The 26608-nt window shown below is 40.3% G+C and overlaps 2 protein-coding genes across 3 annotated transcripts in view; both read left to right on the top strand.

The window, feature by feature from the left end:
• The window catches only part of larp4b (La ribonucleoprotein 4B), a 36057-nt gene extending 25798 nt beyond the window's left edge, over positions 1-10259 (top strand). The window contains exons 7-17 of one of the 2 annotated variants that reach the window (XM_014028234.1): positions 93-196; positions 928-1038; positions 1148-1201; positions 1283-1489; positions 2522-2628; positions 2743-3006; positions 3247-3271; positions 3389-3559; positions 3655-3842; positions 3923-4034; positions 5093-10259. In XM_014028234.1, the coding sequence (XP_013883688.1) occupies positions 93-196; positions 928-1038; positions 1148-1201; positions 1283-1489; positions 2522-2628; positions 2743-3006; positions 3247-3271; positions 3389-3559; positions 3655-3842; positions 3923-4034; positions 5093-5425 (1676 nt within the window). In that variant the 3' untranslated portion in view covers positions 5426-10259. Of the gene's footprint in view, positions 1-92; positions 197-927; positions 1039-1147; positions 1202-1282; positions 1490-2521; positions 2629-2742; positions 3007-3225; positions 3272-3388; positions 3560-3654; positions 3843-3922; positions 4035-5092 lie in introns of both variants that reach the window. The other variant, XM_014028233.1, reaches the window with a different exon arrangement.
• Positions 10260-11933: 1674 nt separating this feature from the next.
• LOC106532211 (disco-interacting protein 2 homolog C-like) overlaps positions 11934-26608 on the top strand; it is a gene marked incomplete at its 3' end in the record, with an annotated part of 94259 nt that continues 79584 nt past the window's right edge. Inside the window, 1 exon segment of the mRNA XM_014028231.1 lies at positions 11934-12189. Coding sequence (XP_013883685.1) covers positions 12111-12189 — 79 coding nt within the window.

Raw genomic sequence — 26608 nt, 5'->3', positions numbered from 1 at the left:
AACAAACACATGATAATTAGCAAAATGTCACTGATTTGATTCCTTTCAGCAGCTGCTAATATCTGCAACTCCTGTTTCGTGACTTTCTGCAGCTCTGCCGTTGGTCCAGGTGGATGAGAAAGGGGAGAAGGTGCGACCCAATCAGAACCGATGCATCGTGATCCTCAGAGAGGTTCCAGAGTGCACCCCCATCGAGGTCAGTGTGCGTTCACCTCGTCCCACCGAGGCCGTTTTCTACCAGGAGCCAACATAAACTAGATGTTTTTATTCATTTCTGCTCCACACCCAGAACATAAACAGATCTTTCTGTTTGCTTTATGGTTTGGTTTCATATGGTTTAACACTTTACCCACACCATGAACTGCACTTMTTTATTTGTCTTTTCTTTCAGATGTATAAACCTCACAGTTTACAGGGAAACTTAGAAGACATATTAAAACATTTGTTTCTACTGTATCAGTAAATAAAGCACCTCTGCCTGAATATTTTCTGTAAAATCGACACAGCTGTTCTGCGTTCAAACATATTTACTTACTTTTGGTTCTTTCAAAATAAAAGCGTGGTCAACAATAGTTTTTTTCATTTTGAGTTTCAGGAAATATTTTCAAAATAAATCGGTTTTGTTGTTTGCATACTTGCTGTTGTCGTATTTGACCAGTAATTATTGATTTAGTTTAATTATATTTGGTTCTTCTGTTATTAGATCATTTGTTTTGGATTGTCAAGTTTTCACTTTTAATAAATGAGATGATGGAGATGTTGGTACACAGATGTTTGTTGCACAAATTTAACTTTTTACCTTTTTATGTTCATGTTTTTAATAATTTAACCAGTTTTGTTAATTTGACCATGTTTTTGTTGGCTTATGCTTTATTTCTTTTAAAATCTGTTGCAGCGCCTCACACACTAATCTGTTTTATTCTGCAGGAAGTRGAAGCCCTTTTCAAAGGAGACAACTTACCCAAGTTTATCAACTGTGAATTTGCCTACAACGACAACTGGTTCATCACRTTTGAATCAGAAGCAGATGCACAGCAGGTAATGTTAAACTTWATTTAAATTATGTTGAAATGGTTTGGTTCCATTGTGCAAATAAAACCAAGGAACATTTTAAACACGAGTTCTTTAAATCTGTTTATTTCTAAAGGCATATCAGTATCTCCGAGAGGAAGTCAAGACGTTCCAAGGGAAACCAATTAAGGTAACCAATTTTGATTCAAACCACAAAGTATGACTGGAGTTTTTAGTTTAGACGTCCTCACCTGCCCTGCCTCTCCGTCAGGCGAGGATAAAGGCCAAGGCGATTGCGATCAACACTTTCATGCCAAAGAACGGCTACCGGCCGATGGAGGTGAACCTGTATGCTCAGCAGCGCTACACGTCCTACTACATCCCACCAGTTTACAGCCCCCAGCAGCAGTTCCCTCTGTACAGCCTGATCACGCCGCAGGCCTGGTCCACCACTCACAGCTTCATCGACCCGYCACTGGTAAGACCCAGACCTTCCTCTCTGTCAGGTGCTCAACACGGTTTCATTAAAGAAATAAAAGCTTTGTGTGAAGGGCATAAAAATATGAACAGTCTGAGTCTGAGATGAAAATCAAATATTTCTGTTCATTCGTCAGGTTTTATTTTCTTTTTAGGTCTAATAAATATGGTGCAGTATGAGGGTCAAAATTAAGACTATTGCTCAACCAGCGGTTGCTACATCCTTGTAGCAGGAGCTATTAATCTGATTAATGAGGCCGGCTCCGTCATGTTGGACAATAAATTCTGTCTAAGGACACCTGTCAGTGCATGTCGCTTAYAGGTTTTGTATGTCAAATATTTTTGTTGAAAAAGTTTTCTTTATTCAAAAAAGTTTGTCTAATAAAGTAGTTGAGCAGCCCAGGCATGCTAGTCGCTAGCCTCTCCGATGCTAACGTCAGCTTATTCATGCTAGTCGCTAGCCTCTCTGATGCTAACACCAGCTTATCCATGCTAGTTACTAGCCTCTCCGATGCTAACGCAAGCTTATTCATGCTAGTCACTAGCCTCTCCGATGCTAACACCAGGTTATCCATGCTAGTCACTAGCCTCTCCGATGCTATCGCCAGCTTATTCATGCTAGTCACTAGCCTCTCCGATGCTAACACCAGGTTATTCATGCTAGTCACTAGCTTCTCCGATGCTAACACCTGCTTATCCATGCTAGTTACTAGCCTCTGATGCTAATACCAGGTTATCCATGCTAGTCACTAGCCTCTCCGATGCTAACGCAAGCTTATTCATGCTAGTTACTAGCCTTTCTGATGCTAACACGATTGAATAGTCTCATTTGCCAGCGCCGGTCTTACAGTTAGCGGTGCCGGTCTATCATTAATCAGATCAGTAGCTGGTTTAGGATTAGATATAGCCTCCTGCTACAAGGATGTAGCAACCACTGGTTGCACTTTTCACCCTCATACAGCGCCATAAATAAAAACCTTTGGTTTGCATGTTTCTCACTTCTTCTCCATCACATTAAATGTTTTTTTTCCAGGTTCCTCAATTTCACAACAACCAGTTCATCAATGGTTTTACCACATCCCATAGTTTCAAACCAGCGACGTCGCCCCTCACAGTCCGACACTTCTCCCCCAGGAACAGGTTTGTTTCTCAGCTGAAGGATCTTAGAAATCGATGCGTTTCKTTAAAACTTACTTTGTTTTCCATCATGCGTTGTTGTAGCTTCAGTTAATTCCTGTTTGTCTCTCGTCCCAGGAATCACAGCAAAGCTCACCTGAGGCCCACCATCCCCACAACAGACCCCAGCCCCGGGCTCCTGGAGAGTCCCACCCTGTTCCACACCTTCCCCAGCGAGAGGCTCAACGGCATCCGTAGCAGCCCCCAAACACGACTGCCCACCAGTCAGCCCAGAAGCAGATTATCCTCCAACACGGCCTTCCCCCGCAGAGACACCGTGGGCACCGGGCGCGTCACTGAACCCTCAACGCCAGACTACTTCCTGGGAGTCGGTCGAGGAAGGTAGGACTGTCCTGAAGCTCACGTTCAGTCAGTTTGAACATTAATACTCAGGTTCACTCCTGTCTCCTAACACACAGACGAGTTAATGAGTAAAAAAGTAAATGCTTTATGGTTCAAACTTCAGCTTCTGTAAGTTCTCTGAGCTGCTTCAGCTCTGCGTGAGGTCACAGTTTACCACAGTAGGGATGTTTGTAAATTAAGATGTTCTCTGTCTTAAAGGAAAAATGTTTCTGCTTCTAGGAAAAAGAGGGACGACAAGTTTACAGTAAGTTCTGTTTTATTCTTAAACTCATCCTGACGATGCAGATGTTCTGTCAGATGCTGTCTGTCTTTAATCATCTCTGAGTTTTGTGCTGACTTTGCGTTTCTTGTTGCTACGCAGAGAGCGACTCCTCAGTCGCCCCCTCCTCCTCCCAAACCCCCGTCTCCCAACTTCGAGCTCGGTCTCTCCAGCTTCCCTCCACTTCCAGGAGCAGCGGGCCAACTCAAGACCGACGGTGTGTTTGAGAGCCGACTGGCCAGCAAGGAAGCGGTCGTACCCCCCAAGGAGCGGGTAAACCCCACCGAACATGGAGCTCTTTACATTTTCTGTTCCTGCACATTGATGAGTTTCTGTTTAAACACTGCTGGATTTTGTTCCTGTTTCAGAATGTAAGCACCGAGTCCAGCAGCGCCGGAGCTCTGTCCCCAGCAGGTCCCAAAGAGCCTCTCCGGTCCTCCAGCTCTCCAGTAACCCCCAGCTTCCAGCCCCCACCGACAACCCCGACCACAGCCTCCACCCCGACACCGAGCCCGGCTCCCAGCTCGCCTCGCAGCCCCGCTCCCTCCGCCTCAGTGTAAGACCAGAGCGCCGCCGCTTTTGGGGAGAGTAAGTTCAGCTGTAGCTGTTCTGACGTCCTCCATGTCCAACTTTCAGGGAGGTGAAGGCGACCGAGGCCAAGCCCAAGGAGGTGCAGCAATCTGTGGAGCGAGTTCCCGGCACTCTGTCCACCGCCAGCAAATCAGTGCAGGTCAACGGTGCTGCGACAGTGAGTTCTGACACACACCTCCATCACCAACATGTCAGTGCAGTCATGACCCGGATCAGACTCCTGCACCGTCTTATTGATCCTGAACAACTCAAGTCATCACACTTCCCACAAGTTGTGTTCAAGCAGAAACTGATATTAGTCTCTGAAAGAAGAGTTTAAATCTAAATGTTCTTCACTTTGGCTCAACACAAAGAAAGGTTTTTATTATATTATAAGAAATAAAGTTTGTTTTTGGTTAAAATTCAGCTATTAAAATGAAGACAGTGATGAACATCAGAATATAAAGTAGTTTTAAAGTGTCTGTGACATGCCTATCATCAAATACAATAAGTCAAAGAAAACACATTTTATATAAGAAACCTTGCATAAAATGTGATTTTACCCATTTTCTCACATAACTGGCAAAACATAAATATATTTTTTAAAATTTACAAAACTAAARGGCATACAGTATTTTTACAGTCTTTATTTTACAGTGAAAATATTTGTTTATTAAATAAAGTCTAATGTTACAACTAATCATGGATCCCCTTTAAAAATCAAGGAAATTCCATGTTCTCATTCCTCTAAAAATAAGTATTTTGTCCAGCATTCCTGTTATATTGTGGAAGAATAAAACAACCTTTTAAAGCATGTCTAGTATTGAACTTGTGTACAGTGTMGCTAAACAAAATTTGATCAAATAAAGCAGTTGGTATKTTAGATACTACAATATTTAATACGCAGATATTTTACCTCTGTATGGTCACAAAATACACCATCAATTTCCAGAACTGCTGCTGACACATCCTGTTTTGGTAACTGGATATTTCAAAATAAAAGCTGATGGAATTCAGTTCATACAAAACAAATGTTTGTGTGGGAACAAAACAATATTGCGATGCAACGCAAAAGAATAAATGACCCCATGTCCCCTGGCGGGCTCTGTAGAAAATAAAGAGATGAGCTGATTAATAAAAACTAGGAGCCTCAGACTGAATTTTTGATGTGCTCAGAGAGTCTTCCACCTGGATTCATGAAGGAACTGTTTTAAAGCTGATTTCTTTCTTCTCCAGGAGTCGAGGAAGCCTTCCTACGCCGAGATCTGCCAGCGAGTGAAGGACACGCCCACGTTACAGCACTCCCCTGCCCCCAAGGAAGCCAAGCCAACCTCCACCACCGCCGAGGACAGGAAGGGCAGCGACCCCTCCACCCCTGTGGGGGACGCCAAGTCCAGAGAGACACACCACCCCTCCWCCTCCACCAAACCCGGCTCTGCGTCTGGCATCCCGGGCAGACCACCAAAGGAGGCCCGAAGGCCAGCCGGGAGGTGGGCCTCTCCGCCCCCACACCCAGGGAAAACCCCTAGCAAAGATCCCCACCACACCCCACCCAAGTCCCCGCAGTAGGGTGGGCCCCCACCCACACTACGCTCCACGATGTGTCGGAAACAAGGAGAACAAGTCAGGGCTACTAAACACTCAGATCCCAGGAGCACCGTCAGCAACAAGCAGAGAGGACGCCTTCTGTTCCGGATCAGGGCTGCAGACAACACTTTACTGTGCACCTAGAGCACCGTCTGTTTCCTCTTTTATTCTGCTTTTCTTTTACTTCTCCTCTCTCCTTCAGCGCGGTCGTTCACTGTTCACATCTCCTGTCTCTGTCCAAACGACCCGGTGGGATTAAATTAGTCATGTGTGTGTGAAGCAGCAGGGCATTMTTACATGAAAACCCCAAAGGATGATGGGAAAGAGTAAAAACAGACTCCATCTTGTCTGGTTGTCACGCGGCGCTGTCGTGACTCCGTGTAGCGTAATTATGGGTCGTTACTCCTGGATGTTTTCAGAGTCGGACATTTAAACCTGGATTCTCTAGTTGAACGTGGCCTTAGTTCAGTTTTTTATTATTTACACTAATTTTTATGATTTTTTTTGTCCCACTGCTTAATCTGTTTTTGACCGTTGCTTCAGCTAAAGTTTTGTCTTCGTTCATGGTGGCTGTGCAGACAGACCTTCCTGTGATAGTTTGTTTATTTTAAGAATGATCGTGTGTAACGGACGACGTGAGGTCTGCTGGTTTTAGCCGTGGACAGGAAAGACACATCAGGTGTTTTTTTTTTGTTGTTTAATTTGTCAGAAAACAAACATTTGTTGACGGTTTTGTTTTCAGAGACACACTGTGAAGAGAGGTGAGAGGGGGCGGAGTCAGAATCCAGAGAAAAGGATGCGAGTCGCAAACAGGAAGTAAGAAGCTAACACTAGTTTACAGGCGTCACTCGTTGTGAACGTTTCCTGATGATGATTTTTGACCCGTCTCTGGTTCTGTCTCAGATCTGGTGCTAGAGGTCCAACCCTGGACCAGAAACTGCTCCTGTGAGACGCTTCAGTTTCTTTTATTTGAAGCCTTTTTGTTTGTTTCTGCCTGTTAAAAACACTGCTGTGACCCGTGAGCGTCACATTCATCCAGCTTGTTATAGTTTGACGGATCATTAGTAGAAATATATTTTGTTTGTCGTCGGTGAAGCAGTTGGTGTTCGTGCAGAGAGTCGGTGGTTTGGACTTTAGAGGGTTTTTTTGTTTAGTTTGATGAATCTAGAAAAGTTTGAACGGACCTGGAACGTGTTTGTTAACGATGTTACGGAGGTAAAGGGGCGGGGTTTTGTTGGGATGTAGAAGAAGACGGCGGCGGCGTGGAGTCTTTGTCAAAACAACTGTTTTGTTCCTGTCAGTTTGTTGATTTGTCGTCATTTGTTTGCACTCTTTGATTGCGAGTCTGTTCTGTAACGACTTGGAAAGATTGACCGAAGCGTCTGGCTGCTCCGCTCCTGAGGATGGAGTCGAGTTTAAAAGCAGAGTTTGTTTTTTATTCTGCTCAAAAACCACCTGAGAAACTGAGAACAGCGAAGGGKCGTGGTCTGATCTGTTTTCTGTAGCAGCCTCTCCGTTTTACTGCTAAAATGTTGAACTGCGAACATGTTTGGTTGTTTTTATTTTATTTTTTTGTTTGTTTTGGACGCTCCCTTCCTGCTCGTCGCTCGCACGCTGAGGTGAATCTTTTCCAGCTGTTAGAAAAAGATTCCAGCCCCACTGAACGCCGCTGAGCTGCACACAAAACGCCCGTTAGTGGAAAACCTCCTGAACYCGTCTCGCTCCAGTCTTCCTGCAAACACAAAGCATTCTGGGTAATCCCACTAACAGAAAACAATTGAAAAAAGGGAAAATTCATTATTAAAAAAATATATAAAACAAATAAATAAAAAATCATCCGGTCAGAGCTGCTTTGAAATTGGATTTTCATTTAAATTTTTCTTTATTTTTCCTTTTTATTTTGAAGGACTGAGATGCACTCGGATGGTTTGATTATTTTTTTTTTTCTTGGTGGAAATGGTAAAAGATAAAAGAAAAAAAACACCATATCTACTTATTTATAAAAGTGCTGTTTATTCAGTGACTTTTCTTTTTTTTTTTGTTTTGCGAAAAAAAAAACTGTACACAAAATGTTTAAAAAAAACTCCATCCAGTGTTTGAAAAACTTGAATTTTATTTAAACTTGAAAAATAACTTTGCCTTAACTTTTATACAAGACGAGCATAGAGTTTTTATTTCTTTTCACAGATTTAAGAAAAAAAACAAGGAAAAAAAGAACATCCCTAAAAACGGTTAAAGCGGGACTCGAGGAACATATTTCGTCTTACTGAGAGACAGAGTTCAAATCTGGAAGCATTTACTTTCTTTTTCCTGATTTCTGTTTAGGTTTTGTAAAATGTATTAAAAAAAGTCGCTTTGATTGTTCTTTTGGTTCTCGTTTGTTAGTTTTAGGTCCTTTTATTTTGGAGGGAAAAATCTAAACCTTGTAAATGCAACTAGTCAATACTGTATTAAATATGTGCACTTTGAAGTATGTGCTTTGCTTGTACAGATGTAAATACTCAGAAAAATATAAGAGGTACCTTAAAATGATTATAAAAATATATTGATCCTTGTTAACTATAATGTTGCTGGATGTAGGATAAAAAAACAAACAAAAAAAATAACACGTTGTTGTGCTTTTTGAAATTTTTTTCTTTAACTTCGTATTTTTTTTAATACTTAGTGTGCAGAGTTTGATTTGTGCTCCGCTCTGCAGCGGGAGCAGCTAACGTTTTTCTTTTAATGTCTTGCATTCCATCTTTGGAGTCCGGTGAGGCCCCGCCCCCTTCACCCTTCACCCCGCCCCCTTCACACAGAAGCCTGGAGCCGAGCGTCCGCCTGCAGCTTCTCTTTCACCTTTTAATTTCTGCAGATTTGTGCATTTATGAAATTTRGGCACAAAGATGGTTGTAGCAAAAAATGCACTACATTATTATTATTATTTTTATTTTTATTTTTTACACAACAGCAGAAACCACTAATGCATCGTCTGAATAAATGGCTCTAAAACCAACTAAATTAGACGTAATTTAAAACATCAAGTACATTTTAACACTAATTCACAGCTTTTCTTTTTTAGAAGCACGACTCAAACTGTGACAGAAAAAAAGGTTTTCTGCTGATTGTTTGTAAAGCAGAACAGAGCTCTAGTCTCATCACATTATTACCGCAGGTTCTGCCTAAACTAAGAGTTTTTACGTTTCTGTTTGCTTGATCTGAAACCAAAATCCAAGTTTAAATAGAGGATTAGCTGCTATTCAAGGAAAACAAAATATTTTGTGTAATGTTGCCAAAAAGTGTTTAAATAATTGGTGAATGGATTGGCTGTTTCCGGATATTCAGGAGTAAAAAAATAAACTATAAAAAGCAGCTTTATTCCTGTATGTGAGGTTTATAAATTGTTTTAAAACCTGAAAATGTTCCAACAAGCTGCTAAACTTTATTCTCTTTTTGTTTGATCTGGAGCAACAAAGGTTAAATAGAAGAAACTGAATCTCAGCTTCACTGTAATGCTTAAGAATCTCAACATTAACATAGAAAAAATATAAATCTTAATATCTGATGCATTTCTGGATGAATTTTCTGGCTGTAAACAAGTTTGTTTTCAGACATTTAAACAAAAATCCAGCTTCATTCTTTTAGTTATTGAGCACTTTTATTATGATATTATTTGTGTCGGAAACATTTTTTAAGTTTAAACACAAACCACCAGTTTTGACTCAGTTTTCGGTTCCTAATTATTACTAAAACGTTAAGAAAATAAAAGCCTTAAACAGAAAATGGGAGGAGGATTTGGTGGGAGAGAAGCTGAGCATGAATCAGGTTTCAGGCCGATGCTTGTCGGACGTTTGGCTCCGGTCTTCAGGTGTTCTGAGGTGTGACGCCCGGTCCCTTTTATTCACATCACATCCCTGCAGCAGCTTTTTAACTCAAGCTGGGAGGTTTTGTTTTTGTTTGTTTTTTGCCAAAAAAGCCTGAGAAAGCGACGGCTGCTGTGGATCTGAAACATTAAAGGATGAAGTGAAAGTGTTCCCGCCCAGAGCTCAATGTTTTGTTTGTGACTCTGAGAAAGTAAAAGCGGAGGTTTTATTTTCAGGCTTCTGACGGAGAGGAGTTGAACTGGAATCACGTTGGTTTTATTTTGAAAATCGTGCCATTATCCAGCTTGTTGTCAGTTTTTGTTTCGTCTTTAATGGAGGAAAAACTCTGAGCGCACGGAGACACGTTCCTCCTGAGGCATCCATGGACTACAAACACGTGCATGTGTGGAGTAAACAAAACAACAAAACAAAGTTCCACCTGAAACTCAGACTGATGCAAACAGGAGACCTGGATCCGGTTCCTCAGTGTGGACAGCCTCACGGAGCGTCACACTTCACAGCAGCCTGTCCTCAGCCCCCCTCCCCTCCATGTTTGTTGACAGTGCCATCGTTTGTTTGTTTTCTTTGCGTTTCATCCTTCTGTGGTTATTGAAGACATCAAATGCACAAGAACTGACTGGAACCTTCTTCATGTGGTCTAACTCGTTAACTCTTTCTGTGCTTCGCTAACAGCTGTGGACAATCGGTTTGTCCCCGTCGTGTCGGGGTTTGGACACAACTCTGCCTAAAGACACCTTTAACACGAGCGGGACGGAGTTTGCAGTCAAAGAGGGCTTCTTTTCTTTATTTTGGGGTCTTTTTTTTTTCCTTTTTTCTTCCATTGAGACTGGAATCAAGCGTACATATCGGCTCTAGATAATTTAAGTWACTCTTGTGTCATGATGTAAAACTTGTCTAATTTGGAGAGAAAAATGTAGCTTACTGAAAAATAAAGATTTAGGCACTGATGACAAGTTGTGTCTTTCTTTGTGTAGATTTGTTTATTTTCTCTCCCGTTCATTTTGCTTTTTAAGTGAATCTTTAAACTAAAATGACAAAAATACTTAAAATAATCCAGTTTTAAAAAATGAAATTGTTGATTTGTTTATTCCCAACTCAGCACCTGCTGACTGATTCTTTGTTTCTATATCGGGCAGTAAATGCCATGAATTTTAAGTTTAGCTTCATAAGTTTTTTTTTCCACTGAAAATGATTTTTAATTTTCCTCAAATCATCAGTTAAACTGTAATCCACTGAAACATCTTTGTGTAATAATAAATACTCCAGAGTAAGTCTTACTAGTTTATTTAAATATGTTCTTAAAGGCACATTAAAGCTCTTTAAAGAAAAGGTAAACACTTTGAGAAATGTGATTTTTCAAACTAATCCCTGTTTTTTTATTTTATTGTTTTTTTTTTGCTTTAGAAAATTAAATTAAAAATGTCTAAAATGGTTGAATAGCAGCACTTGTTGATGCACCACATCAAGCTTCGTATCAGTTTCAGCTTTATTGAATGTTTTGCTTCAGTTGTGACCACCAGGGGGCAGCAAACACACAGAGTTTGATTTGCTCAATAATTTCTGTGTTAACATTTTACTGTATTATTTTTAACATGTTTTGTATGAAGCAGGGAAAAATTAAGACATTTACTTTTATCTGGTCAGGGTTTTGAACTGTTTGTACTTTAGATGTATATATATTTTAATAAAGTATAGAAGAGCTCAAAAAGTCTGATGACCTGGGATTTGGAAAGTTTAATGTTTCTCAATGACTCTTATAAACTGTTTTTGCTCATTGTTTTTATTTGGTCCTTTTTTTGTTATAATTGAAAACAGCGAAGTTGATATTTGGCGCCCTCTACAGGCTGTTCCACAAGTTTGAACATGTTTTCACAAAAATAAATAAACAAATAAATAAATAAATCCTTAATAAACAATTAAACAAAAATAAATTATTTACGTTTGTTTAGTTTTATCTTAATATTTTTAATATTTTTAGTTTGGTCACCTGCAGATGATTTTACTTCAATTAGAAATTAAAAAGTTTACTATAGTTACAAAGAGGCAAACAGGAACTTTACACTCAAAATAAGAGCATGTTTTGTTCTGTTTTAGTAAATAAAATTGTTATTAGGGTGTGCAATTTGCCCCTTTGTATATGTTGCTTTTACTTAATACTTTCCTCTATTGATCCTCTCTAGTTTTCTATGTGTATATAAACACAATTTTATTAATTAATCTGACGAACCCTAAACATTTTGTTTACTGTAGAAAAAAGTGCTCAACGCTTTTTATATACATTTGACAGTTTGCCAAAAAGAAAAAGAATAAAAATGATTTGGTTAATCCAAAAGTAAAATCTTGGTATTTACACATGCATAAAACATATAAAGTGCTGTTTCTGTCGTCAGTCACGTATTTAATAGCAAAAAAGTGACTAAAAATAAAAAAGAAAAATCATTTGTCTTATACAAATATTTTTTCATGCATTGAATATTAGTCAAAGTCAAAGTATTTTGTAAATTGTTAGTTTTAAATTTAATTTTAAGGGATTTTTAAGAGTAACTTCTGCCAGAGGCCTCAGTGTTGAGCTCTTAATTTGAAGCCAGAACAACCGGAAGCGGCATCGGCAGCTTCCGTTCAGCTTGACGCTGGTCTTGCGGAGGAGGTAGAGCGCGCGGCTGCCGCTCGAGGAGCGACGAGACTCCGACTCACTTTGGATTTATCCCGGGGAGGGTGGGGGGTTCCGAGGACAAACTTGGACCGACGGAACGAGGAGGAAAAAAAATAATAAAACCGGGAAACGGAGGTTTGAAAGCGGCGGAATGGCTGACCGGGACCCGGTGCCGCTTCCTGCGGAGGTGCGGGCTAAACTGGCCGAGCTGGAGCTGGAGTTATCCGAGGGTGAGTACCACCGAGCCCCGCGGTTCTGAGGGGAGGTCGGGTCCGAGTTTCAGCTGGAAGTGGGAAAAGTGTTGAGCTGTGAGTCTGTGACTGTCAAAAACCCAAGTCCAGAAGAATTCATGAAACTGCTGCTGGATGTTGGTTCTGGGTCGGATGCAGAGGAAATCAAAGCCACCTGGTCCTGGTGGAGGAAAACTACACAAATAATCCCTCAGAAACACAGAATTACACACTTTACACCATTTATCACCAGTTATCAGAGGGTCATTTATTCAAAAATCAACTATTTTTCTTATTAATTCTTTTATAAACCCTGTTCTGTTCAGGATCTTGATATTTTAAATTATCTAACAAATGGAAATGACTGTTTTTTCTTAGCTAAAAAACTTTTTTTTTTGCACAAACCAAAATCTGTTTAATCATTTAGACTTGAAGATGTGTTTAAATCAGGATTTATTGCAAATAATTTAATACATCCCAAGAAAACCTCTCCTGACTCTGATTTAGAAGCAGATTTACAGAATAACCACAAGAAAAAAAAAGCTTAAACAGTTTCCTACACAAATGCAGCTGTGTAGAAACAAAACATAAAAAAAGCAGAAGTACAAGACCAAAATAAACGTGCAAAAATGTAAAATACATCAAAACCCAAATGAGCAAAAGTCTTAAAATAGATGAGCAGTGTCCATGTGAAGGATTAAAACCAAAACTGAAGAGTTTAAAAAGACGTTTTAAGTGAACGTCAACATTTTACAACTGTTTTCTCATCTTTTTTCATTTAAATCTTTGTTTTAACAACAAAAACTAAAACAAACCAGAAGAAACATCAGCTGAGCCAAGCCGAAACAAAGCTGTTAAAGTTCAAACAATCAGAACAAAACTGAAATTATGATAAAGAGAAGCTAAAGTTTTGTTAAAGTAAAAGCTAAAAGTAGCAACACAGCAGCTAAGAGTCAAAATGAGCAAAACATTGACTGAACTAGAACTACTGGTAGCTAAAGAGTAGCTGAAAGCTAATACCATCAGAACAGTAGTTTAAAAGCTGAAACCAAAACAAACACTAAAAGCTAAAAAGCAACAGAGCTAAAAGTAAAAGTGAAAACCAGCTAAGCTAAAGCACAAAACTAAAACCAGCAAAGCAAATGCTAAAAGCTAAAACTAGCAGAGCTAAAGGTAAAAGCTAAAACCAGCTAAGCTAAAGAAAAAAAAACAGCAAAACAAATGCTAACAGTTAAAACCAGCTAAATACTGTCTAAAAGCTAAAACCCACTGGACAGTAACTGAAAGCTACTACCAGCAGAACAGTAGCTGAAGCTAAAACCTGAACAGAGGCTAAAAGCTAAAACCAAAAACCAGTAAAGCAAAAGCTTGAAGCTAAAACTATCTGAGCTAAAGTTAAGAAAATTAACAGAGTTAAAACTGCAAGCTAAAACCAGCAGCGCTAAAGCTATAAGCTAAAACTGGCAAAGCAAATGCTAAAAGTTAGAAACAGCTAAAAGCTAAAAATGAAGCAAGTACAATAAAAAGATTTCAAGGAACACGTAGCGGCTTCAGGTGTTTTCAACAGAACTTGATGCATTTTTAATAGCTGAAAACTGTAAATAAAAGTAAATAAAAAAAAAAAAACCTCTAAAAGTTCCAGACACCAAATGTCCGAGCCGTGGCGTCTGGAACAAGCTGAACCTTTTGACGCCCGACTAGCTGAAGGTTAGCTAAAAAAACGCACCTGGAATCAGCTGACTCAGCGTTCACCCTGTGATGAACCGTTTTGTTGTTCTGTTGTTGGGAGGAAACAAACATCACACTAACGTGTACTTCAACGTGCATGTTAAAGCAGAGGTGTGTGTGTGTGTGTGTGTGTGTGTCCTGCTGCTCATATCATCAGCTGTTTGCACTGAATTATATCCATTATTTTTCATTTTTTGTTGAGTTTTTTAAACATAAAGCTGCAGCCTGCTTATTGATTTTCTCATTAGCTCCCCTCCTTCTTCTGCCTCCTTCTCCTCCTCCTCCTCCTCCTCCTCCTCAGATTGATATGTCACATTGCTGCAGACTCACTCTCAGCCTGGAGAGGATCTCCGTGTCGTATTTCAGCTTTCATAGTTTTGTGTTTCTCATGGAGGCTTTGCTGGACTCAGCCATGTAGGGAGAAAAACAGGAAGGGAAGAGACTTTTTAAATTTCTTTTAATTTTTTTAAAATTCCTTAAACAGCTGAGCTCAAATCTGCACTGCATTTTTAAGGTTTCCACAACTGCAAAAGCATCTATAAAACAAGCGTTTTGTTACCTTTCCAACCAGACTGTTAGACTGAGTTAATCTTATGCTGAGAAAATTTATAGTTTGGATGACTCTCAGCTACTACCGCGCCAAGTTTCAGCTCAATATCTGTAAAATTGACAGAGTTCTCCTCATTTTTGTGTTGGCTTGTTCGTTTAGAGACGATTTCCTGAAAGTGTCTTGAAAATCCGTCCCGTGTTCAGTTAAATATTTTGCTAACAGGCGGAGGCTGAATGCGGCGATGAAGAGGAGGCTGGGGYCAGGGAGGAAGGTGACACACTTTCATGTTGAATTTGTTTTTGTGTAAACAAGAAGAGAAAGGAGGTCAGACGCCCCGCTGTATTATTTACATGCTGAGCTCCTCGTCATCCTGCAGAGTTTGACCCAAATTTCCCATTTCCACGCATCGCCCACCGAGCCCCCGGTGGGGGTTCCCGCTCTGGTTGCCTGCAGAGCTTCGCAGGGACCAGAGGAACCCCCTGAGCAAGGAATTACTTCCTCTGTGGGATTTCTGCGCTGCGCCGTCGTTGCGTCACCTGAGCGCGTGGGCAGGAAGGACGCCTCCGTCGGCAGCGGATGATCTCGGATGTCTGGGAACAAAAACTCATCCAGGAGGAGGCGWTGAAGCCGACGCCTCGGGGCTTCGGGATTTAAACGACGCGAGCTCACTTTCACTAGTGTCTGAGCAGCTCAGGCTGGTGAATCAGTCGCTCAGAGGGAAGCAAGTCTGACACAAAAATCACAAGTTCAAACCCTAAATAAACAATTATTTCTTCTCTCTTTTGAACCAAAATGCATCCTTTCACAATAAAAGTGGGCTTTAAAATTAACAGGGTTTAAAGAAGGCGTAATCTCTCAGATTTAACTGTGATTGAACAATTTTCTCATGATCTTATCACCTCTTTATTAGTATATTTTTAAATAAATCACAATAACTGATGATAAATAAATGCGTCTTTGCAGCTTTGTAACTTTGGGCTAAAAACTGAGAATGATAAATTATTCAGTGAAGCTAAAGACTAAATCTGTCTGCTGAATATTAGACCTCTATAACGAGCTGTCTGTCTGAAAACACTGCAGATTACACACACACACACACACACACACACACACACACACACACTGAATGAACGTGATCCAAGCAATTGTAGGACAAAGAGTGCTTGTTTCAATGTGGAGCTTGTTACAATAATTTAAAGAATGATCCGTTTTCTAACTTAATAACTAAATTTACCAAACAGACTGTTCGATATTCGTCCTGGAGCGTTTAAAGAACCGAACAGATTGATTTAATTTGAATGCAACGGTCCAGACTCCCACCAGTAATKAGATAAAACTCCTGAAATCCTCCTTTTTTCCCCTCAGTATTATTTTAAAAACCACATGGTTGTTCAGTTAGTCCCACAGGTTTCTGCACAGAGACGAATGATTTTAGCTGCTGCTGAATCTTTGTAGTTTCAAGTGAACTTAGTTTAATATTTTTATTTTCCTGACTGGACGTGAGTCATCAGGAAGGAGGACGGGTTAGCCTGCATTAAACACGATGCAAGATTTTCCTGGTTTCCTCACATTTCAGCCAAATTTAAGAAAAGTCTTGAATTTTTGAACAAACAARTGGGGTTGAAACTGTAATGGACTAATTATCTATCTGCGTCACATGTTAAATGTTAATCTGTTCGTCCAGACAACAGGACTCCGCAACGGACTGACCTCTCTTGTTTGATAAGACACTCTTTGAGCTGGGAGCCCTGTGATAGGCTGGAGAGTAAATGGGGCGATCTGTGATTGGTTATAAGCACGTCATATGATGTTATCATGGTGTATATTATTGGCTGTGTCCGCTGATGTGTCAGCAGCGAGCCAACGGTACTTCCTTGATTGGGTCCTGTTTGTTTGTTGCTCAGAATTAAATCATTTATTTACGACCATACACGCAGACTTTTCTGGCATTATTCCAACATGTTTCTGCCTTCATACCACGACAGATTTTGGCGTTGTCGAAATGGCGGCTTCAAGGACCGGAGGACGGCCCGCAGCGGCCGATTGTTTTGTCTCGGACATCCACCGGAAGATGGAGGCTGAAAAGCTGACCTGTTTTTTGTCTGCTGATCGTATCCGGGTTTTGCGATCTGTCGTTACCTCGGCCGCTGTGGGTAGCCCTTTGGGACTGAAGCGGAAAAAAGAACCTGTCTGTCGGCAGAGGCACGGTGAGCTTATATTTTCATTAGCACCTTCTGCTAAAGAGCTACAGCAAATTCTTCGGCCCACACACATTGAAATTGTAAATTGTTATAGACGCTGGTCTGGTTCTTCTGAGGCTGAATCGACAATAGCTGAGGTAGATTATGGGAGCGTTTTTATTCCATGTCGAGTCAAAAAACAGGATTCAACAGTGTTCAACAGCAGTGTGGAGAGACTGACAGAGAGAAGCAGAGGCACAGAGACAGGCCAGGTTGTTCTCTGTGTTTCCTGTTGTTGCAGTAAAACTCAGCTGATCATCCCACGGAGTACCTTCATTCTTGGACCACGTATTTCTGTCTTTGTTAAATGAATATTACCATAACAAAACAAAACATGTATCTGTATCAAACTGTTCAATACACACTCTGTGTGGAGCAATACAGATTTTTAACATTTTATCAGCTTGTCTTCTGAAGATGCTCTGTGTTGAAGGATCAGTGGATCTGTGTTCGACTACTCCACCTAGGCTGCACTGTGGAGCACAGATCCACTGAGAAACTTACTGTTTCAGCAACATTTAATTTAAAAATACAGTACTTTTGAGGTTAAACAAACGTTCATAATTAATTTCACTAAATTACAAGTTAAGAAGGGCATGGATCGAAAAATATGGGACCGTGAGACTAAAGTATCAAACCGAACTGTATCGTTGCAACCCTACAAACGACCCATAAAAGTAAATGCACCTTTTTAAATTTGAGCAGAAATCAGAAGAAAATCCTTATTTCAACCTCGTCAGAGCTCTGTGTCTAAATATAATTCATCTGTAAACATTTGTTCAAATGTTGTCGTAAAAAACATTTTGTTTCAGTTTGTTGATCCAAAATATTCATGTTTTGTTAAAATAAAATTAAAATTCAGCCTGAAAATTGATATTTTCCTGATGTCAGCTGATGAGCTTTTTTATTGAATCGACTCAGAGTTGATGGTTTGATGTCTGGGTGATCAGACGTCAGAAGAAAAGAAACCCGTCGGCTGTCCTCCTCTCGCTTACGGAGCTGCGTGAAAACGAAAGGCAGCGTGGTTCCCATCAGGACGAGCTGCGTCAGCTGGATAACGTCAGCCTCTGTCTTTATTTCTCTTTATTTTCTCACCGTCTTTAAGGAAAATCTTGGAGTATTCTCATTTCATGGCAGCAAATCGAAAGTTTAGTCACAGATTTCTCAGGCGTCATCAGAACTGAAAGGTTCTGACAGACGACTCTGCTTCGTTCACATCTGGTCCTGATAAGGTTCTTGTTTCATCTGATTTTGTTTTGTTTTATTTTTCCTAGAAGCTCTTTTCAGTTGATGACGGAGCAGAAAATCCTCCCGTCTGCTTTTATTTGCATCAAGGTGTGTTTGGAGGAAAATAGGAGCCATTTTGAAGTGGACTGATGCCAAAGAGCAGTCATTGTTCTGCAAATCTTACTCCCCTTTATGTTTTTAATCAATATGCATTAATAGGAAATATAAACATTAAGTTTGAATGAAGAAAGTGAAGAAATATGGCAGATTTTGCTGCGTTTGTTTGAGTAAAAACAAACTTTCAGATTAAAATCAAGCCAAAACATCAAATAATGAACTTTAGCAGATTTAGTTGGTCAGTTAAAATTTATTTTATGAACCTGAAAAAGTTTATTTTCGAAGCGCAACAATAAAATTAGTCACATTTACTTCTAAATGACGACCTCCGCCTCAGTCCTTGATTAAACGAGTTTAATTAAACTCCTCGTTGTGTTGAACTGAAAGTTCTGGTTCCAGCTCGTTACACCTGCAGGTGTTTGGTGTCAGTTCGGTCGAAGCATCTCCCCGCCTCACCTTTCCGTTGCCACAGAGACGTGACTTTGTTCGTCTCCTCCCCTCCTCGGGACGTTGTGACCCGCGGGGACGAGCACAGACCAGCTCTGCTGCCTGGGTTTCACCACAGGGCTGTAAATCCAGATTTGTTCCTTTTGTTGGCTCCTCTGGGTCTTTATGAGAGGTTCGAATGTGCCGTCACTCCGCTGTCCTCACTTGACTCCTGCTGGAGGGAGGTTCAGCTGTGGTTGAGACTCAGCTCCTCTGTGGAAGGTGTTTATTTCAGAGAGACTCAGGACTCAGAGGAGCAGGAGGAGCTTTCCTSTCAGGAAGGCAGGAATAAAAATCTCACCCGCTTATAGTGATTACAGTAAATATTCAGCATTAGCTGATGTGTTTTGTGTGAATTGGAGCGGCGCATCATGGTTAACTGGATTAGCTGGGATTAAAAAACACCCTCAGACTCAGGCTTCCTCCTCGTTGTTTCGCAGACGTGTTTGTCGTCAGCTGTCATCCCCGAGCCGGGCGGCTTCTCACGGGAGGCTGCCGCATTAATATTCATCTGCCCTCGCTGTCAGCCTCGCAGCACAACAAATCTGAGGGCTGCAAATGTCAGCGGGGCGAGCAGGGCGCTCGGTTCAGACGCCGTTCTGGGGTTTGTCAGGCCTCGGTAGGCGTGAGGATGACAGGTCGGCTCAGAGAGGAGGTGGAGAATTCTCCTGCTGTACCTGGGAAACTCTCCGAATTTAACATCCGTAAACAGAGTTGTAGTAAAAGCAGCCTGCTTTACCTCGTCTGTGTCAGCTTTCAGAATGTGTGTCTGAGCCAGGGGCGGAGCTAGACTTTCTGCAAGGGGGGCCAAGGTTGTTTTTTTAAGGGGGGGAACATACAAATAAAAACAGATTTCAAAATTCAAGATGGCTGCCATGGCTAATTACATCTGTTTCAAAAATATTAAGCAGACTTTTCATGTGATCATAGCTAAGAATGATCCATAAAACATGCTGAGTGCTAATCCCAACTTATTATACAGCCATTTTTATTTGTACAAAACTGAAAATTAGTGTAGAAGAAGTCTATCTAAATGTAACCAAAAATAATCAAAAATTCAAGATGGCCACCACAGCTAGCTTTAACAGGCTAAAATTCAGTAAATTTTAAGCCTAAATTGAGAAGAAATTTGTTGTAGAGTAGCTAAGAATGATTCACATGCGAATGTTGTTGCTAATTCAAAATCAAGCTAACAGCTAATGCTAATGCTAACTTCATAAAGGGCTAGAGTTCAGCCATTTTAAGACCAGTTTAGATTAAATTAGTTGTGGGGTTACTAAGAATGATCACATGCTGATTGTTGATGCTAATCCCAAATCAAGCTAACCGCTAATGCTAACTTCATAAAGCATTCATCCATTTTAAGACTAATTGTGACTAAATTTGTCAAGGAGTAGCTAAGAATGATCARATGCCAATTGGTGATGCTAATCCCAAATTAAGCTAATGCTAACTTGACAAAAGGCTTTAAGTCAGCCATTTTTAAATATACACCGCCGAAAAATTATACAGAGAACAATCTTACATAAAATCTAAATTCAGATACAAAATCTAAGATCCTCACCCACTTGTCAGTTTGGTGGTGGCCAATCAGGTGCCAGTGGTGGCCCTTGCCACTCTTGGCACCACTCTAGCTCTGCCCCTGGTCTGAACGTATTTGCATTTTTTATTTTTATTCCCTTAAAACTTCACTATTTCACTTAAAGATGACAGCAGAGCAATAATGTTTTTGCCTTTAAGGTGCGTTTATCTGTACTGTTAGCAAAATATCTCACAATTAAATTTAGTGAAAGTCTCAGCTGTTCGTCTGCAACTAATTCACTTTCGGAATCTGCTCAATTCAAGATGGCCGCCATCAACGTTCGCCACAAAATGTTCGTACACAACGTTCGTACACAAAAATGGCTACAACTCAGTTATTTTTACAGAAATTGAGCTAAAACTTAGCATGGTAGTAGCTGAGAGTCCTCCTCAACTCATACTCTGAGCACTAATGGATCAAACAAATGGGGCAGAATTAAGTAGAGTTTGGGACCCTGGGTTAAAATACTTTTGAGGCCCTTTTAAAAATCCTTTCAAATTACAACTCGTGCAGATTAACTCCAGGTTTTCAGGATCCTTTCATAATGAAGAAAGATCTGGTTTCAAAAATCTGATGAGGTCTTCAGTGATAAAATGATGTCATTGACTGTCATCAACTTCCTCTTTCGTTGGTTCTGTTTCCTGTTTCTCTGATTAATGTCTAAACTTTTCCTCAATCACCAAACTGACTTCATCGAAGGAGTTAAAAAAWTTTTTGTTGCTGATTCAGCGTTTTATGAGTTGATTTTACGGTTCTCAGTCTGTAGTGGAGGTGGAAGTCACTTAGTGGCAGAGCTCGGAGCTGATCTGGGACTGTTCAGGTCTGTTTTCTGTTTACACCAGTAAATTCGCTGAATCGGCGTTCGTTCGCTAAATCCACGTTTATTTTTCATCCCGCTCTGTTTTCTGCTGGAGGAGTGAGTGAGTAACTGTGAAGGAAAAACCTGGAAAGATCCGCTGCTGGTGTGACAGTTGGAGGGAACGTGGAGAAAAAAAACAAAACAACCGCATGCTGCCCTTCAGCTGTTGTCTGCCATGTTGCTCGTCAGGGAGGTGATGTCATTCCTGGAGCAGCCGGGTTGAGCTGTGTGTGTGTGTGTGTGTGTGTGTGTGTGTGTGTGTGTGTGTGTGTGTGTGTTTCTGCCAGATTGCATCATTAAGCTGCTCAGACAGGCACTTTGAGCCCACTTGTGCCCATTTATTTTACCCCTCTCACTTTAGAAGCAGAAGAGGTTGTTTTGGAAAAAAGTGAAACCTCTCTGCCTCTGACTGTAAAAACAAATGAAAACAATACGGGAAACACATTCCTCTCCTTTTTTTCCCCTTCTTTTTCTTTTTWCTTTTTTACACCAAAACACAGATGTTTGCCTCAGATGATGTTTCCTCAGCTCGCTGCTCCCCGTCCTGCCTGCGTCCACGGCTGGTTTACAGATTTGACCCGCATTCAAATAGGAAATATTACCTTTTTAGTTTTCAATTACCCTTAATTTACACTAGATGTGGGTCCACTTCGGTCCGCTCTGCTCAGACCTCCGGAGTAAATACACAACCATTATAAGCAATGAGAGCATTTACACTGGCCCCACACAGCAGCGGTGCCAAAATTGGATTCAATCCTATTTTTGCCGGAGAGATCACATCGTACCAAGAGGAAAAGGAACAAGAACAACATTCTAGGGCTGCACCGATTAGTTGAAATAATCGATGACGTCGATTATGTAAATTTGGCGACGCAGATTTTTTATTATCGATTTGCTGTATTACATAACCACCACGTGAATGTTCATGCAATTCCATTTCGGTACCTAAATGCATCATTACGACCGTATTGGCACAAGAGTGGTGAGTTTTCCATGCTTGTCCTGAACGCAGCATCGCGCAAGAGCGTAATGACGTCAGCAGCTGCTGCTTCAGTTCAGTCTGAAGCTTGAAAACAAGCCTCGCTGCTCCTGGAGTAAAACTCACCAAACAGACCGCCTCTGAATTATCTGCTGGATTAATTATCTTGTGAACATGACGTTCGCTTGCTCAAAGTAAATAAAGTACCGCCACTTTCTTTATTTCATCCAGCATTAAACAGAGAGCGGTGTTAGGTGGAGCCACGTTCCCCCATCAGATGGTTCCCCCAGCGTCTGAAACAACAGAGGAGCTTCCCGACACACGTCTGACCTAAAGAGCACAAGCAGCCAACAAGTGTTGGACGTGTTCTGGATGTTCAAAACGTAGTTTAAATACCTTTCATTTATTTTAACTGCATCCTCTTTTGTTTATTTGATTTAAACTTATTTACCTTCCATGGACCTCCATCACACATTTTTCTAGTGGTGAAAAGACATCAATAGAAACACGTGGAGCTGGATTTTAATTTGTGTAATAAGACAAAACAGTCTTGTTGTTTTCAACAGTTTTCACCTTAAAGAAATAAGTTGCACAACTGATGTTACAATACAAAGAGTTGGATGTTGTCTTGATATTTGTAAAATTTTATATATTGAGAAATATGTTAAATAAAAAATAATAAATAAATGTTTATTATATGTTTATTATAGGTTTTCCAGAAAGTGACTTGAATTTTGTATGATTTAGTTCATTTGTTAGATTGTTAACATCTTGTACTATATTTCTTTTACTTGAATTTTAAATGCTTTGGTTGAGATTTTATGTTGATGTTAAATCTTTTAAACTTTTTTTGTTAAAGAATTGACTCTATAGAGTGCATATTTTGTGTTCATGAAAAAACTATTACAGAAAATATTACAATATTAAAGAACTGTTCTTGTTAATTTGATGAAAACATTTTAAATATCCAGTGCACTCACATCAGAATAACTTTTAGATTTGTTGTTAGAATAATCGATTAATCGAAAAAATAATCGTTAGATTAATCGATTTAGAAAATAATCATTTTGTACAGCACTACAACATTCATATTTTCAAAATAATTCACCAAAGGCAGACTAATTTTGTCAAAATCCCACCTATATTAATAAATATATGGATATATTTCTACACCAGTGCTGTCAGAATGTGTGGTTCTGTTTGGGAGGCAGATGGCAACATGTAGCGTGAAGAATATGAACCCACATGATACACGTGGATTTTATTTTGAAATCAGAAGTTTCAAAAAGCCGACAGCGATGCAGTTTCAGCTGTTTGAAGTCCATCTTCCACAGAATGAATTATTTCGCTCTGACTTCCACATTCATCACTGAATTTATCACGCAATCTTGCATTTCCTGCACACACGTCTCAGACCTCCTCTAACTTAAGGGTTATACCTCTAAACTAATCAGTATTCAGAACTGTGATTCAAACAGGCAGCAAAAGTCAAACTAATTTTATGTAATGCTTCTTTAATACCATTAAACTGTCAGAATCTCACCCAGTCTGGGGCCTGATGGTACGTTTTGTTGAAAGCTCAGTTTGTCATAAAACGTGCTGATAAATTTGAAACAAGGCTCTTGTTCTTGACGTGTTCGGCTGCTGAACTGGACCCGATCAGAGCTTTAAGTCTGCACAGACGGTAGTCAGCCTGAGCCGGGCGATGAGGCTCCTAATCCATTTAAACAGTGCAGCTTTATTGGATTGGCTCTAAAGCAAAGTGATACAGAGGTCTTGTGTGATTGATGCCGTTAGATGAGGGACTCGGGATTCGTTGTTTTTGTTTTCGGGCCTTGGCAACAACCTCGGTTCCGTCTTCTCTAGTTGTTCTTTTTGCATCTCTTTCATGCTTCGTGTCTTCTTTAATGAGCACCTCAGAGGTTGTTTTTACACCTGAGCATAAACTTTTCTTTGTTATTCTCATAGTTTCTTCTGTTTGCGCAGGCTGACTGAGTCAAAGGGAACTTTGTGTTTGACGGTTAGTTTAGTCTCTGCAGGTGAGCGCTCCCGCCTTGTCAGCAGGTTTTAAGCTCCTCTGTCCGGTCGGCGTYCTTCAGTTCTTTGTGGACTGACCCGCCATCCTAAACCCACTTCTGCTCTCTGATTCACCTGCCGCCATGCTTTACACTAAAATAAAACCTGGAACGGTAGCAGAGTGGTAGTGCAAAAACTGGTTCTGGTTGTTTGGATTGATATTTTGTTGACACACAAACACCTGTTGAAGTGAACTGAAGCAGGCGGCCGACACACTTTCTGCTCTGCTTATGTAAACAAACCTCTTGTTAAACAGAAAGTGAGAAACGCCCACAGTTACAGACGTGACTGAGTCGAGCTACAGTCGGCCGTGAAGCGGATCTAGATCCTGGGAACGGCGAGTTCACAGCAAAACTGTTTTGTGTTAAAGTTTAGTTTCATGTTTCTGTTGGTGTTTCAGGTGTATTCTTGGGTCAGGACTGAATGATTTTTTTAAGTTGTGTTTTGGGATGTTTATTTGATATTTTCCTAAACCTAACAAGTAATTTCATAATTTTTGGATGAGTATCAACTATTACCACATCAAATTATAAGTCAATGTCTGTAAAATTAACCAAATTCTAGCCATTGTTTTTTAAGGTCAGTAGGTTGTGGCGGCGGCCATCTTGTTGCAGATGTACTTCCTGTCATTAGTTTATGCACGTTTCGTTGAAATTGATCCGTTTGTTCATGAGATCTGTTGCCCCACCATGTGTAATATTTAGCTTTTTGAAGACAACAGGACATTTTAGTTGATTATAGACTCGACTGGTTCGTGTCGTAGAAAGTAATGACCTGTAAAATCCTGACTTACGGCCTCTTTAGTTCCCAGACAAGTCAGTATTTTGGAGCCAGAGCAGATTTGAACAGAAAGTGATGAATTCCATGTGTGCCACAACATGAAACAACTCATTTCTTCTTCTTCTTCTTCCTGGTATCTGACTCCAGCCGCCCTCATCCGTCTCCAAACGGGTTACAGACGACGCAGAGACCCCAGCAGTTAAAGATTTGTCCGCTTGTCTTTTATGCGATAAACTTTTTTTTTTTTTTTTTCAGCAGAACGTTCCAGGCAAAGCTGCCAGGCTGATTAGTCGCAGCCCGTCGTGGTCAACATTTCACAGAGCACCTTTAAAAAACAAAACAAAAACAAAGTTAGGCTCTCGCACTGTGCATGGAAAAATGATTCTAACGGGCCACATCTGCAGGAATAAACAGTTTTTTTTCCCCAGAGCGGCTCCAACTATCTCACAATCCAAAAGACTAAAAACATCTGGACTGACCTGAGCATGGCTACYTTAGGATTCACAGGAGGGGCCTCACTGCAAAACACTGAGAGCATCAACACTAACCTGGATGTAAATCAGCTGCAGGAACAGGAATATCTGAGAGTTCAGCAAAATCATATCGTGTTCATCAGAGAAACTGTCAGCAATTAATATTTGCCACTTTTCAGTTATTGCAATTAGTGCCATATGATGACATATTTTTGTTTGTGACACAAAAGACAAGTTAGCTAGCCAGAGAGTTGCTAGTTAATTAGCACATAGCATAGCCAGTTTATTAGCAAGATAGATGTCCAATCTGTCATATAGAGAGTTGGCTATAGGGCTGGGTGATTAATTGAATAATTTGAATTTGCCATTTATAAAGATTAAATTTTGGGAAAATCAAGATTTTTTTTCCCACCTATGCATTTTTTGGGGCTTCTGTAGGTCAGAGGTCACCCCACCTGTCCCTCAAGACACTACAGAACATGACAATATGGCAGCTAGCACAGAGGATCTACTTCTCAAAAAAAGGCACTGTTTCTTCAGTTTTCTGGAACTGGTTAGGTTTTACAACCTCGAATTTGGAGCAACAAACACCTCACTGCAAAATCTGTTTGAAGGCTKTTGCTACAAAAAGCAGGAGAACAACAAATTTGTTTCGACACCTGAAACAAAGGCACTCTGTTAAGTGGGAAGCAAAATCAAATAAAATTGAAAATCGAATTTGGGATGAAAAAAAAAATCAGATTTTTTTTGGGCCATATCACCCAGCCCTAGCTGCCTAGTTTGCTAGTTACATAGTTGTTAAGTAGTTAGCACATAGCTAGTTTACTAGCAGGATGGCTGTTCAATTTGCTAGCCAGATAGTTGCTAATTATTTAGCACATAGCTAGTTTATTAACAGGATGGCTATTATGTTATCTAGCCAGATAGTTGGTCAGTTTACTTTCCAGATAGTTGCCAGATAATTAGCACATAGCGTAGCCAGATTGTTAGCAAGATAGCTATCCAGTTTGCTACCCAGACACATGCTAATTAATTAGCTCATAGCTAGTTTACTAGCAGGATGGCTGTTCATTTAGCTAGCCAGATAGTTGCTAATTAGTTAGCACATGACTAGTTTACTAGCAGGATGGCTGTTCATTTAGCTAGCCAGATAGTTGCTAATTAGTTAGCACATGACTAGTTTACTAGCAGGATGGCTGTTCAGTTTCCTAGCCAGATAGTTGCTAATTAGTTAGCTCATAGCTAGTTTACTAGCAGGATGGCTGTTCATTTAGCTAGCCAGATAGTTGCTAATTAGTTAGCACATGACTAGTTTACTAGCA

The sequence above is a fragment of the Austrofundulus limnaeus genome, unplaced genomic scaffold (assembly GCF_001266775.1).
Source record: "Austrofundulus limnaeus strain Quisiro unplaced genomic scaffold, Austrofundulus_limnaeus-1.0 Scaffold731, whole genome shotgun sequence".
Classification (NCBI taxonomy): Eukaryota; Metazoa; Chordata; class Actinopteri; order Cyprinodontiformes; family Rivulidae; genus Austrofundulus; species Austrofundulus limnaeus.
Note: the sequence above shows the minus strand (reverse complement) of the source record. Positions and strands in the feature narration are given on the sequence as shown.